Here is a 15264-nt window from a genome sequence, read left to right on the forward strand (position 1 = left end):
GCTCCATCTTTAGTACCAGCTTTACAAGGGCACATTTGCGGCTTTGTGGGTAGAAGTCTAAGCATGCAACTTCTCTCCCTCAGGCAACAATTTATCTCATTAACTGGTTCTGTTACATAGCCCAATGAAAAGATTTTTAGAGGAAGGAGGATACATGGAAGCCTTGTAATATATTGCCTTTGCCATCTTTTTTCTTTGCATTACATTAGGTGCTCTGTAAATACTGAGGGCTATATTAATCTCAGATAACCCAATGTAAATCCAGGGCAACTGTCTTTCATTCTTCCCTTGGCCACAAGCCAAGGATCTCACTCAGCACAGTGGGCCAGGTATCAGCTGCTCTTACATTAGTGTAAATCCAGATTAATTCAGCCACTTAAGTTAATACAGGCTCATGCCAATGCCATGCAGATCCAAATCTGACCTGATAGACTATGGGTCTTGTGTAGAAACCATCACAGATTTGTGCTTGCGGGTGAGAACAGAAATATATGACATGTCATCTAGGATAGAAAGTAGAGGAGAAATCTTTTTCTACCACTTTACATCTTGTATAACCACCTGGCAGAACCTTCACTGGGTTCAAGAGAGATTGTACTCTCCAGAAACTGGAAAGCCATTAGCTTGGCAATGTGTGATGTTAAACAATATTCTTGTTGCCAAACTGTGTCAGCAGTGATAAAGCACATTTGAAAAATTACCTAGAGCCACCTGCCCTCCCTGGACATCAGGAGTTGCCAATTTCTTTACAGTATTTTGCTCAGCCCATGAAATGCTGGCTGTGGGTTCTCATCCCAGGAGAATGATAACAATGGGGGGGGCGGGGGGAAAGAAATCCAATTTCCTATTAGAAAAATACTGGGGTTGTGCCAAATGTTGAGGTGTTTCATACTGAAGACCAGCAGACATTCATCACAGTGGGAGGTAACAAGGATTTTGTAATTGTAAAGTAATTGTTTTGGCAGAATTGCAGTGGATAGTATTCTCTAAGAGAGAAAACTCCTAGCCTTGCAGTACACCAAAAAACATGTTGGGCATGGGGTTTGGGTTTGGGGTTTTGTGGATTTTTTTCCCAAAACAATACTGTGGAATCTTCCAGTGCCAGGAAGGCATGTTTTCCATGTTCCAGATATTTGGGAACATCAACAAAATCCTCTGTACTCCTCATTTTTAATGATGAATTCACATTACATGATAAGAAGAGTAAATCAAGGACAGCTGTGGTTTGAGAGGTATGTTCAGTGCTGTTATAAATATAGAAGCAAACTGTCCTTTGTTCTAACAGTCATTACAAATTCGTGGCTTGACCTGCCATCTGTTTATGATAAACCATGGACAGCTTGTTAATTCTTCATAAAGGTCATAGATAAGTTCATAGATCAGTTCATCTTCTTCTACCTTGAAAAAAAACCCCAAAACTTTTATTGTTGAATTGAGAGAAAACTCCACAGGAGGGATGGTCACTGCAGTCACACCCCACAGCTGACAGACTCTTTCCTGCTCCCTTTGGCTCGGCAAACATCATGATTTATGGCTGCTCATGTGCACCCAGCACCATAGCTAGAAACTGATGCTGGAAGATTGTCTACAGGCTTCACTGGTGCAAATCTGCTCTTCTCCAGAAGGTAAGGTGATAGAGCTGGATGTGACAGAATCCAACAAGCTTTAGTATTCAAACCCTCTGCTTCCCTGGTCCTAGGCATGACCAGGAGTCAGAGCATCAGAGTGTCCTGAACCTAACTGGTGCCCCTAAGGACTGCTCTAAGTTGTACTGCTAGTTGTGATTCCACATGGCTTGTTCCTCTGGCAGGTGATCAGTGACGTGCAAACCACAGCCTTTCTTGCCAACAGCTAATCTCAAAACACCCCTTGCTGCAGAGGATCAGAACAAATGGCCCAAAATTGGTTATATCAGCCAGGGACATTCCTCAGTTTAAGAATGTTGTTGCCAGTATCCTGGTAAAAAATCTGTGCAGCTCTTTAGCAAAGATGGGAAGCCACTGTTCTGCATTTCTGCAGTAGAATGGTACCCTTTTGAGTTGTGCTGAGCTGAACCCATCCCCTCTAGTTTAACCTTCATTGAGGAAATGCATGGAATAAAACAGATCTCTGTGTGAGAGAAGGCTGGTGTTTGTTTTACAATGCAGAAGCCACTCCTCTCTTCTGCTGCAGAGAAGCCAGTGTCGTTTCTAACACTGTGGGCCAAACCACTGACCCACCAGAATCAGTGGCCAGCTCCCCATGACTTCAGTGAGCTAAGGCTTTTAGCAGAAAGTGAAGAGCTCTGGCACACAGCTTGCAGTTACATATGACAGAGCTCCAAGGCTCCAAGGTTGATTTTTCTGTCACCTTCACTGTCAGTGCAAGGCATGCTGGAGTTGTCTCTGTTCCTTTTATGATTTTATTCCACAAGTTTAGGTGAAAGAGAAACAAACCATAATGAATCCAGAACAAGAGTTCTGAGGAAAAAGTCTTGGATCACTGAAGTCAAATCCTCAGATGGGAAAACATGAGGGGAGATATCTCCATGTTCCTGCTGCCATTTCACAGGTCTATCACCTTGGGCTGCTTAAAGCCCAACCCAGGGCCCTTCCCCTGCCTTGCACCACTCTGTTGTGGACAAACCTCCACAGGAAATATGTGCTTGAGGAAATAAAGGGAAGTTCCTATGAGTTCAGCTCAGATTAACTACAGGTCACGGTCTATAACTCAATTAAATTTATATCACTGATTCCTAGCCATCTGACAGATAGGAGCCTTGTTTGACGTAGTTGTCTGGCTCCAGTTATAGTCATTGTCAGACAGGCAGCTCCAGGTAGTAGTTTTATCCAATTGCCTTTGAAGTGGTGATCTGTCTCTGCAAAGAGAACATAAACAGAGCTGATTCAGTAAGATGAATCCCACCCCTTTTGTTCTGACCTCACCATCAGAGAAACATCTTCAGCCATGGTTAAAGGTGTAAATATTGTATAATGGCACTAAACCAGGGCTGAGCCTCTACTGGATTTGTGTTAACTGCTAGCTGTATTGGGTGACCTAGGCATGGAAAGTGAAGAGATGCTGACTACCATGCTGCCTGGCCATGGCATTCCCCTGGGACTGTAAGCTACAGAACCAAGTCCTCATGCTGCTCCTTGCTTGCACAACAATCTGCACAGCTCATCTCTGTTGGATTTTCTGGAAATATCCATAACAGAAATTAGTTTTGTGGCTCCTTAGTAAAAGGAGAACATGCTAGAGAAGGACCATTCATCAGTGCTGTGCTTGAAGTGGAGCACGTTCTGTCACAGTGTTATTGTCTCGTGGCCCGACACAGCCTCCAATGGGCCTATTAATTAGAAGAATAACTTTTCCCTTTTGATATTTTTTATTTAAAAGCCTAGTTCATAAGTGGTGCTTTTGTTGGGGTTTTTTTGATGGAGGATTTAAGCCTCCCACCAAGATCAGTGGATTGGAAATAGAATTCCATTGTGTCTATTTTATTCTCTTCTCTTTTTTGTAACGTGAAAAGGAAGAAAGCATGAAAGACAAAGCTGGTCAGCTGTTGGCATTGGTTTCCCTGAGTCACTCTGAGATGTTACTTTGTCTAGGGTCAGGCATTCAAAAATACAAACAGGAGGTAATTTGCCAGTCTGTACTATGCATCTGGAGGGATTTTTTTCTCCTTGACTCTACAGCATACAGGAGGTATTGCTAGCAGGGGCTGCTATAATTGTGCAGTCTTTCAGGTAGCCTTTTGGGATTTATAACGACTATTGAGGCATTAAGGTGAGGAGCTTGCAGAACATCTTTAAAGAGCAATTAGTATCAGCCTCCTGGTGATCACATGTTTGAATGTGCAGAGATGAAATGCAGTGTTGGTTCAGCATCATACATTTCAAAGCTGAGAAGCTCTCTGCCTAGAGAGCGCTCAGGCAGGACTGAGATGACAGAGATGAGCAGCCCCTTGCTGAAGTTAAGTAATCCTAGTGGAGTCTTTAGTTTAATTACTTGTTTTAATGAATTGCATTTAGATAGCATAGATCATTAGCTGATAATAACTAAAATACGTGTTCAGTGGAGCTTCAGTTCCCAAGATACTTTTTCAGGGTAAAATCTGCAGCAGGAGTCAGTGTGGGACTTGAACTCATGTAGCCCACGGAACCACTGCTCAGCACAAGCAGCACACTGCTGTAGAAGCAGGGTAACTTCCTGAAGAAGCAGGGCAGATTCTCAAGCAGCCAGCCCTGGTTGAGCTAGGTGATCCCATGGTTACATAGTTGTTCATTACTATCCATTACTTTCTGGTTTACTTTAAATGAGCTTGATTATGCCTGTTACAGAAGGTGATCTTCAGCATCATTTCTTTGAGGTTTTTCCGGTGGAATAAGCTCTGTGGCATTTCCAGTTTGTACCTGCCACATATCACAGCAATGCACAAGCACTGTAGGAGGCATGCTAGAATAGCTACCCTAGAGGCAATAGTGTATCGTTTCTCTGTATCTGCCTTCATTCTGGTCTGCAAATCCAGTTTGAAAGCTTGTGGGAGGTAAACTCTGCCTGATTGGTACGATGAATTAAATTAAATTCCCTCATTAGCATCTACCTGGGCTGCACAAGTACTTAGGGGCACTGTCACTCCCCAGAATATTCATGCACTCAGCTCTTGATCTCTGAACTCTCTCTAAACAATGGAACTTTTCAGAATAGCAGAGTCAAGCTTAATGATGCAGTGAGACATGCTGGATATACTGGTCAGATCTTGTTCCTCAGGGTCATGCGGTTGGAAAGCACAGCTGTAGGCAGTTTGCAGAGCTTGCTTCTCTCTTTTCCTTCTCAGATACTGTCACATCAGCCATCAGCACTTTCTGATGTAATTTATTGGTTTTTCCCATACTGAGTCAGAAGGGTATGCATTTTTCTTGGCTAAATTAAACAAATCAGTCACTTCACAAAAGGTTCCAAATGAAAGATTGTTGTAAGCAAGACCAGATACGTTCTCTTTACAGATCTAGGGTTCAAAAAGAAGAAGAAAAGAGAAGGGGGGGAGGGGGGGGAAGGAGAAAGGAAAAAAAAGAAGAAAAGAACAAGGGAGATTGAAAAACAGCTTACAGTTTGCTTTGGGCTAATTAGATCTTATCAGTGAAAAGCCAGAAATGTCTGTCTTTAACATGATGCCATGGTGAAAGTTGACCTGGTGTTTATGAAAGCACATTGCATGCTGCTTTTCAGCTGAAACTCTGGAGTTGAAATGAGTGACCCTCATAAAAAGTCTGATGTGAAGGTGTGTGGAGCACTGCCTTTCAGAGCACACACATGTATACTATTAAGAGCAATTACAGGACATTTGTCATTCATCTCAGATGCTGTGTTAGAATGTTATTAATAGGAACTGGTCTTGCTTTCTTTCTGACTTTCATAGAGGCAAGAAATAAGACCCCTGGGGGGGAAAACCACTCTACCCTATCCCAACGCCTCGAAATACTTGAACTCTGAAGTCAGTAAAGCGTGACTCCACCTCTGAATATTGGAGCTTTAGCCATAGTGTTATCCTTGGCTTCAGCAACTTGCAGCAAACTGGGGGCAAACCAGTATCTTTAAACATCAGATGACTGCAGACTGATGAATAAAGCAAAAACCATCTTGCCTTCAGCTTAGTTATGACAGTCATCTTGAACTGTACCTCCTCCAACAGATCAGCCTTCTAAATATGGGAGTACACTCAGGACTGGCTGCAGGGATGCTATGACCTTGTGCTGGAAAAAGCAAGGCTCTTGCAAAACAGACTATTTCTTTGGGGTTAGAAGAGGTAACACGTGGTCTGAATGCATTCCTACCTAGCCAGCAGCCCTCAACGAGGCCAAAGCAGTGCTTAGTCCTGAACAGAGCCCAGCCTGTCCTCTGTCATGGTAAATCTGTGCCTTTTTCTCTCCTCATTATGCCTCAACACAGAGATTCTTTGGGCTGGTCTCTGCAGCTGCCTGACAGTAGCCCTGTCCTGGCTTCATTCAGTCTTATCCTTCTCTCTTTCCCTGGCTATCTTTTGTAGATCAGGAGCTGATGAAGCCCCTGACATATCTCAGCACTTAATGTAAATTCTTTCTATTTTAATACCTAATATTCTCCTGAGGCATTTGCTTTCAAAGCAATTAGGCATCTGTCAGCACCTTTGGTAGATTTCAAGCTTTCATATCAGTATCCTAAGGTGGAAATAGCTTTCCAGTTGAAAAATCATAGCTTGGTCTTAAGGTTGGAGTTTTTCTGTGAGTAAATCTCCTTTAAGCTGATGAAGGCAGCTGCTGCCTTGACAATTTGTGGTTTTTCTGATGGTGCAGGAAAAGAACATTTCTTTTTTTGACACCAGCATCTCTATTAACCACTTGTCCAGGTCCCCAGCTTCCCAGAGTGGGCAACTTGCTTGTGGGTTTTCTCTCAGGACTTATGTAACAGCTCAGGGGGCAGGGAGAGATCCACCAAAAAAATGGTCCATCAACACCATTTTATATACAATCAGCAGTGTGCAGCACTTCCATCATTCCTGTGTGACCTGGTATAGGTGATCCTGCTTTGGTAGAGGGGTTGGGCTAGATGATCTCTCAAGGTCCCTTCCAGCCCCTGACATCCTGTGATCTTTCTGCACAGTGCAACTGTGATAGCTCTATAGAAATTGGGTCAGGTGCTGGGCTGTAACCGTCCCTTTGCCCTGCAGCCCAGGTCACCCGGTCACAAGTGATACTCTGGCAGCTGTTTGCAAAGCTGAGGGTCCTGTTCCAGAGGACAGAGAGTGAATCAAGCACTCAGAACTGTTCTGCAGATATGCTTACTTGCTCCATAAATATTTGAGAACAGAGAGACTGCAGCAATGCATTTAGCTGTCCAGAGTATGGGCAAAAGTATTTATGGGAATTTGCTGTTCAGCTGGAGTTTGATTTTTATACCTCTTCTAATTATGTCCTTTTTACATAGTGCACTGTGAGTAACAATTCCCCCTCTGTATGTATTTTGTATCTATTCTTATTTCCTATTGAAATTCCTAGGAAAGACACTATCCAAGTACAGAGTTGAAAATTTCATCTTAAAATAAGCCAGATGTCCAACCTTCCTTTAGCTGCCAAGCCCTAAAGAGTTCAAGAAAGATGTTAAAATCTGTCTTGCTGGCTGTGAGAAACTAATTGCATAGCATAGGTGATGATCCCTGTCTCCCAGGAGAAGGAATAAAACTGCTTTGGGCAAAAACTCTGCTGTTATTTGTCTAAGGATTGGAGTTGGCAGTGTCTGTGGAAAAAGTTTCATTACTTGCCCTCCTTGCTGGTTAACAAATGCAGAGACAGGAACACAGACAAAGGCAGGTGAGAGTTTTTATGCTGGTATCTGAAAACCATTTTCGCCTTCTGAGAATCTTCTTTCTCTGTTTTCCCCCCACTCTGTGAAAGAGCATTTGCAAGCACAGGGGGTGCCTCAGCCAGAGGCAGAGGCTTCAGGCTCACTGTCTCAGAGTCATGTGACGGAATGCCATGGCTTGGACAGGTTGTTTGATGCCAGCATGGTAACAGCTATTCTGTTTGCAAAATGGATGCACAACTCACTCCTCTTGCAAAGAGTTTTGTGAGGATTAAGATGAACAAAGCACTCTGGAGACTAAAAGTGCCCTTGAAATCCTGAGGATTAGAGGTTGCAGATGACTAGTGAAGTGGAAGAGCCTAGGAGTTGCACTTCTCAGGGTAAAAATTGTTAACTTTAAATCCAAATGTAATTTGCCATGCTTGACTGGTCTACTGGTGGAAGTCATGGAGCACACATAGTGCTGAGGTAGAGCAGAGGGACACCCAAGACCGATGGATGCCTAGGTCTCACTGCAGAAGCTCAAGGTATGAGGGCATGCATTGTAGGACATTCATTCAGCATAGTCCCAAATACCATACCCATCACTGAGGTATTAACAGACACTGACCAAATCTTGATGTAAATTCACCAGCTGAAAATCTAAATGCAAAATATCTGTCATAAACCAGTGTGTTGAACTGAAATTGAAATAAGGAGGATGCAAAGGCAAAAGTCCAACTATTTATTTTTGTAAAAGAAGTTCCAAAATACATGTAAAATTTTAATATAGCCCAACTGCTACCTTCAGAATACAGCAATCAGGTCTGGTGGGGCTGCATAGCTGGAAACACAGAGGTGTGCTGCACACCAGCATGGCTTAATGGCAGAGTCCAGAAGGGATCTGAGCCAGAGATAGTTCCCAGTGTGGGGGGAATACATACAAATTCAGTGGGTGCACCACATACAGGAAACTTGTCATTAATGTGAGTTGCCGAAGAAGAAAATCAAATCAAGTGTCTGTTATTTCTGACACCATGCTTCACTGATCTTACAGCTCCTTCTACCCAGAAAGAAATCATTCAGGGTGTGTCAATGTATTTCTGCACTGGGTTGTCTGAAGCAGGATTCCATCAGCTCTGTTTTATAGGCTGATGTTCATCTGAGGCCATTTTTTTCTCAGACTTTTCAGTTATCCACAGAGGAGTGAAAAGATCCCTGTGGTCCCTCCAGAAGAAATCTATACTTCTGTGTCAGGTGGTCTTTGAGAAGCAGCAGGAGTTTCTTGTGATACTTCCAAAACAAAATTACCAGAGCTTTGCTGTGCTCTCCCCCGTGGATGGGAGAAATGGACACTACATGCATCCATGTGTTCCTTAGTCCTTGGGTCACAGTCTTACAAGCGTCCACAATGCACACACATCCTTCAGGTTTGGACTTCAGTCTGACCTCAGGGGTGCTTCTCTTTGGGTCCTCTTCAGTGTTTGTAAGAATTATCACTTAGAGGTGATACTGTTTTTCAGGGAGAGAGCTCCACTGGCCTGGTTTTGTTCAGAAACAGCAGAGGACAGAAAATCTCATCTTTTGACATCCTCCTCATTTTATCTCCTGAGTTCTCCCTCACCTCCTTCTCTCCCCCATCATTTGCTTGTGTGTGGCTTTAGCAGAAGCAGGGATCTTCCCAAAGTCCTGCAACCCATTGTTTCTTTATTTTAAATACAAGGTTCTTTTATTAACTCCAGCTGGTGCACCCACCAGCTGACTGTGACCCACGTGCTGACTGTGTTTGCTTTATTAAAGTTGAGCAGTGTGCAAGTAGGACATTGTAAATCACCAGTGACTGGGACAGAGGAAGAGGGAGGGAGATGTAGGGACTCCCAGCTGTGTGACAACAAAGAGAGCACATAAACAGCCTGGGCCTTCTGGCTAATAGAAGCCAAAACTTACGGAGTACAATTTGCAGTTGCTTCCAGGAGGACTGAGAAGTTCCAGACAGTTAGCAGGGATGGATGAGAGTAAATACTGGAACACCTGATGTGCCCTCTCGTGTACTGGAACAGAGCTTTTATGGAGGGCTGGGCATGCCTCTACTGCAATCCTGGTTTTATCTTATATCAGTGCCTGACAATGGTCATCTTACCTGTGGATGGCCTTGCTAGACCATCCAAGTCTTGGAAACAGCTTTTAAACCAAGAAAACCAGTACCACTGGATCCCTTGTGGAGAGAGAGGTGGAAGCTTCTTACAATAGAGTAGAATAGAATAGAATAGACCAGACCAGGTTGGAAGAGACCTTCAAGATCATTGTGTCCAACCTATCACCCAACACCATCTCACCAACTAAACCATGGCACCAAGCACCCCATCAAGTCTCCTTCCAAACACCTCCAGTGATGGTGACTCCACCACCTCCTCGGGCAGCCCATTCCAATGGCCAATCTCTCTCTCTGTGTAGAATTTCTTCCTAACCTCCAGCCTCTGGTACAGCTTGAGACTGTGTCCTCTTGTTCTAGTGCTGGTTGCCTGGGAGAAGAGACCAACCTCCCCCTGTCCACAACCTCCCTTCAGGTAGTTGTAGAGAGCAATAAGGTCTCCCCTGAGCCTCCTCTTGTCCAGGCTAAGCAACCCCAGCTCCCTCAGCCTCTCCTCACAGGGCTGTGCTCCAGACCCCTCCCCAGCTTTGTTGCCCTTCTCTGGACTCGTTCCAGCAAGTCAACCTCCTTCCTAAACTGAGGGGCCCAGAACTGGACACAGGACTCAAGGTGTGGCCTAACCAGTGCAGTGTACAGGGGCAGAATGACCTCCCTGCTCCTGCTGGCCACACTGTTCCTGATGCAGGCCAGGATGCCACTGGCTCTCCTGGCCGCCTGGGCACACTGCAGGCTCATGTTCAGCCCACCATCAACCAGCACCCCCAGGTCCCTCTCTGCCTGGCTGCTCTCCAGCCACTCTGACCCCAGCCTGTAGCTCTGCATGGGGTTGTTGTGGCCAATGTGCAGAACCTGGCACTTGGATGTGTTAAATCTCCTGCCCTTGGCCTCTGCCCATCTGCCCAGCCTGTCCAGGTCCCTCTGCAGAGCCTCTCTACCCTCCAGCAGATCAACTCCTGCCCCCAGCTTGGTGTCATCAGCAAATTTACTGATGATGGACTCGATGCCCTCGTCCAGATCATCAATAAAGATGTTAAAGAGCATGGGGCCCAGCACTGCTCCCTGGGGCACACCACTGGTGCCTGGCTGCCAGCTGGCTGTGGCACCATTCACCACCACTCTCTGGGCTCAGCCTCCAGCCAGTTCCTAACCCATCGCAGTGTGCTCCCATCCAAGCCATGGGCTGACAGCTTGGCCAAGAGTTTGCTGTGGGGGATGGTGTCAAAGGCCTTGCTGAGGTCCAGGCAGACTACATCCACAGCCTGCCCCACACCCACCAGGCAGTCACTTGAGCATAGAAGATCAGGTTGGTGAGGCAGGACCTGCCCTTCCTAAATCCATGCTGGTTGGGCCTGATCCCTTGGCCATCCTGTAAGTGCTGTGTGATTGCACTTAAACATTCCGTGGGTTGCCTCCCCTTTCTTCCAGAGATGATACACCCTCTTTTTTTCCCTTAGTTCTTTTAGAAGTTCATTGCCCATCCAGGCTGGCCGTCTGCCCCGGCGGCTCATGGCACATTGGCACAGCCTGTTCCTGCACCTTCAAGAGTTCTTCCTTGAAGCAGGTCCAGCTCTCCTGGACCCCTTTGTTTCTAAGGGCTGTTTCCCAAGGAACCTTCTGAGTTAGTTCCTTGAGTAACCTGAAGTCTGCCCTCGGGAAGTCCAGAGTGGAGGTCGTCTTGCTGCCCCTCTGAAAATTCAATTATCTCGTGGTCGCTGGCCCCTGAACACCCTCCAACCACCACATCCCCACCAGCCCTTTCCCTGTTGGTGAAGAGGAGGTCAAGCAGAGCCCCTGGTAGGCTCACGCAGCACCTGGGATAAATTAAATAATTAAACAGTAGACTTTTTCTAGCGTTGTTTATTTGTGCCTGGTGGAGGGAACTGCATCCCTTCCTGCTTCAACCTCGTGGGCATCCACAGGGACCATCAGCGTAGATGGACTAAGTCCAGACAGAAGGATGGTTCCCTTCCCTGTGCCAGGATATCACAGCACTCCCTGAAGCCACAGAATTGTCACAGACAAACACAACAGCTGTGTGAAGGGTTCCTGGCTGAACTGATGACCCTGTTTTGGAGTCCTCAGCATGACAAGGAGCTGCCAGTCTGCTGCACACTTCAGCTCTGGCAGTGATTTCTCTGGTGTAGGTGTGTATGTGGTTTGGAAGCTGCTCTGCTTGGACCACATCTCAATGCCTTCTCTTTTCCAGTGCTCCTCAACCTGTGGGAAAGGCCTCCAGTCCCGTGTGGTCCAGTGCATGCACAAAGTTACTGGGCGCCATGGCAGCGAGTGTCCTGTCCTGTCCAAGCCAGCGGCCTACAGGCAGTGCCACCAAGAGGTCTGCAATGAGAAGATAAATGTCAATACAATTACCTCGCCCAGACTTGGTGAGTGAGGGGCTTTGGGGGGAAGATGTCACCTGCAAAGGACCAGATAAACCCCCAGGTCCTGCTGGGTCCCAGTATGATAAAAAGTAGGTCTTCGGAGGATTGCCCAGAGCCAGAAATCAGGACAGGGCCCCCTAGTCAGACTCTAGACTAAAGGTCTAGTGTGGACAGGTCCTCTCTTATCCATCAGTTCCTGCCTCAGAGTCTGTCTAAGCTGGAGTGCTCAGCAGTGGATAGACCTGAGAGACCAACTGGAGTACACACGTGGTGTGTGACTGACAGACTGATCGCAGAGGTGAGGGAGCAGACAGGTACATCTTTTCCTGTCACAAACTTGCTTTTGCTGCAGTGAGTGTAAAGTAGGATGATTTATTCATCCATGCCCTAAGAACAGTACGTGGCCTTGACAAGTAGAGCGTCTCTGCTGCTTTTCCTTTTCATTTGCTGCCACAGGAGTCTGGTTGAATGAACTAATTTGCCCATCCAGCCTCTGTGTGAACCCACTGATTTTCTGTCCTCACCCTCCCTGCAGCCCTGTGTACCTGGCTGAGATGAGAATGTGGTGATCAGCCATCTGTTTCCCCAGACACCTTGACACCCTGTTTGAGAAATGGCTTTGGTTAAGAATGCTTCTGTTAATGCAGAATTGTGGGAATCCATGATTTTCCACAGCCTATTTTTTTAGATTATAAGGAGGCAAAACCACTTTTTGCCAAACTTCGGCCCTGTGTGTTCAGCTTCAGCTCCAAGAACCAAGCTGGTTTCTTTACATTTCACACATCATCACCAGTAAGATGAAGCGAAACTAAGAGCTTACCAGAAAGAGCAGCCCCCGCCCTCTCGGCAGAGCTTGTCCTGTAGCACGCCTGAGGGGGTGGAGCTGCTGAGAGAGCCTCCGCTAAGGAGTAACAGCTGAAGCTTCGGAGATTTGTTTCCCGAAAGTTTAAGGGATGTTTGAAAGGATATGGGACATTTTGTTCATGCTGAGGAGCTTCTAACCTCATTTCTTTAAGGATGTGTGAGAGCACTTCTAGATACTTTAGTACTAAGAGCACAGTGAAAGGAAAACATTTCATTTGAGAAGTAAGCCCTTGATACACTGATGAGACAAGAAATCCATCCCAATTTACATTTTAGGACAAAGCAGTTGTTGTGGTTAGAAGACTGAAGAGGCTCAAGGCCCTGCTGAAAGTAATCTGCAAGTAATTTGAGATGCCTTTCTTTTTAAATCAGGCTTGGAATCACCCTGGCTAGAAACAATGATATTTGGTATTAGCAGAAAGATATATCATGGAGTGTTTTGATCTTCCTGCTTATAAACAATTCTTATTGGATTATCTTTCAACAAAATTTTCTGTTTCCTGCAGTGTAAACCTCCCCCAAAAAATTATAGAGGAAAACATTCCACTAGTCTGCAAATTCCATGCTGCCTTGTCCCCACTCCAGAGTGGTTTTCAGAAGTATCTAATTGTGGAGTTCACCTCACCTGATTTTACTTCTGTGTCCAGTGTCCTTTGGTGAAGACACATTCAGGGAGGGCTTATTCTGTCCCTCAAGAATCTTACCCATGTCACCTCCTCAACATGCTTCCTGTCTTCCATCATAGCCTTGGACGCCTGAAATATTAGAGGGCCTAGTCTTGTGTGTGGCTCGGTGTCTGTGACATCAAGTCTCTCCTGTCTCAAATGTTCCTGCAAGATGTCTCATTTGTTCAGCTACATCATGCTTTCAGTGTCTGCTTGGAACCACAGCAGCAAGTGCTGCAGATATAACTCCCTCGAAAAGCCCCTGCACTACTGGCAGACTCAGAAACAGCTCTACCCTCCCCCTGTCTAGGATGGGCACTTCCACTCAGATTTTTTTCTCACAATAAGGTCTTTTTCATTTGCTCCATGTCCCTTTTTCTGGGACAATGCTACTTCATTTCATCAGATCAGATAAAACTTCTGCTTCTTGTTTAACTGAATGAAGCTTCAGCTATAAACATTTCTACCAGTTTTGCTGCCATCATTTCCTGGTGCTTGGCACTGAGACTCACCGCTGAATACAGGACAAGAGCCTTTCATTCAGCAGGGGTGAGGAAGGAGGCACTCAAGATGCTGCTAGGTCAGCACCTTTTCCTATTCTTTAATTAGACCATTTTTGTAGCAATCTCAGAGGCCACAATTCCCTCTCCCAATAGCTAATTCTTCTCCTGCTGGTTTTACTACACTAAGAGATGTTATTTTTGCTTCCTATTAATTTATCTTTGCATCCACTTGAGTTTGATTTTGCTTCTCTGTAAAATGTATTCCACCAAGATGATAGTGGCCACATCTGAAAGCATGCCTTAGTGCAGCACTTTCTGTGGGAGCACCCAGCTTCTCACTCTGCTCTGCAGTATTCAGGTGCTTCAGTCTAGGCTGATGCTTTGGATGTTTTGTTCATCTAGACCTGTTTGTCACTGAGACAAAAAAGGCACAACGTGGAGGATTGTGCTTCCCAGTTATGGCCAGCTGCACCCTTGCAGTGAGCACTCCATGAGCTGGTGTTTCAGTAGAAGGAACATCGTCTGATCTCCAGCACTGGCAGGGAGACTTGCTTGCCCTTGCTTGCCTCACGTGCAGTGATTTTGACCACCCCTGCAATGCTCTTCCTGGCTAATCTGCTAGTTTCTCCTCTCTTTTCTTGTCCAAAGCTGCTCTCACGTACAAGTGCACAGGCGACCAGTGGACAGTGTACTGCAGGGTGATCCGGGAGAAGAATCTGTGCCAAGACATGCGGTGGTATCAGCGCTGCTGCCAGACTTGCAGAGACTTTTATGCAAACAAGATGCAGCAGAAGAGTTAATGAACCTGTGCTACTTCTTAGAGTGTCACAGCTACTTGTATCTAAATCACGGACTAGTAGGTCTGAGTACTGGAACTTAATGAGTTGCTACAATGTGGTGGATTCTGAAGCATACCTAGTAAGACTTGAAACTAACTCTACAGACTGCATACCAAAGTAATCTACTCATCCACCTTAAAAAAACAAAACAAAACAAAACAAGAAAATCCCCAAAACAACCAGAAAGAGTCATCTCAAGGAGCCAACCATGTTATCATATTTTGACATCCTTACATTTTTCATTAATGCTTTTTACTTTAATATATTAAATCACCAGCCACTGGATGGCTTGCTACCATTAAAGGACAAGAGTTGCAAAGTGATTACATTGAGTAAGGTCATGGGTACCTCCATGGAGGAAGGCCTCTGGCAAAATAATTCCGCAAAGGTAGAGACATAACTTTAATCTTTTCATTTTGGAGATGATGTTTTCAGTTCCCAACAGCTATCCCACTGTGGAGTGGGCTTGGAAGAACCCACATAAATGAAAGGCTTAATTTAAAGAGAGGATTTGCTGGAAGAGCTTGTGAAAACTGATAGCAGAGGATGGACATCTCTGAA

The 15264-nt window shown here is 45.4% G+C and overlaps 1 protein-coding gene across 1 annotated transcript in view; it reads left to right on the plus strand.

Annotated features, from left to right (window-relative positions):
* ADAMTS17 (ADAM metallopeptidase with thrombospondin type 1 motif 17) overlaps nucleotides 1-14840 on the plus strand; it is a 177585-nt gene extending 162745 nt beyond the window's left edge. Inside the window, exons 23-24 of the mRNA XM_054168852.1 lie at nucleotides 11658-11835; nucleotides 14513-14840. Of these exons, the coding sequence (XP_054024827.1) occupies nucleotides 11658-11835; nucleotides 14513-14664 (330 nt within the window). The 3' untranslated portion in view covers nucleotides 14665-14840. The remainder of the gene's footprint in view (nucleotides 1-11657; nucleotides 11836-14512) is intronic.
* The last annotated feature ends 424 nt before the right edge of the window (nucleotides 14841-15264 follow it).

This window comes from Dryobates pubescens, chromosome 17 (genome assembly GCF_014839835.1).
Source record: "Dryobates pubescens isolate bDryPub1 chromosome 17, bDryPub1.pri, whole genome shotgun sequence".
Taxonomy (NCBI): domain Eukaryota; kingdom Metazoa; phylum Chordata; class Aves; order Piciformes; family Picidae; genus Dryobates; species Dryobates pubescens.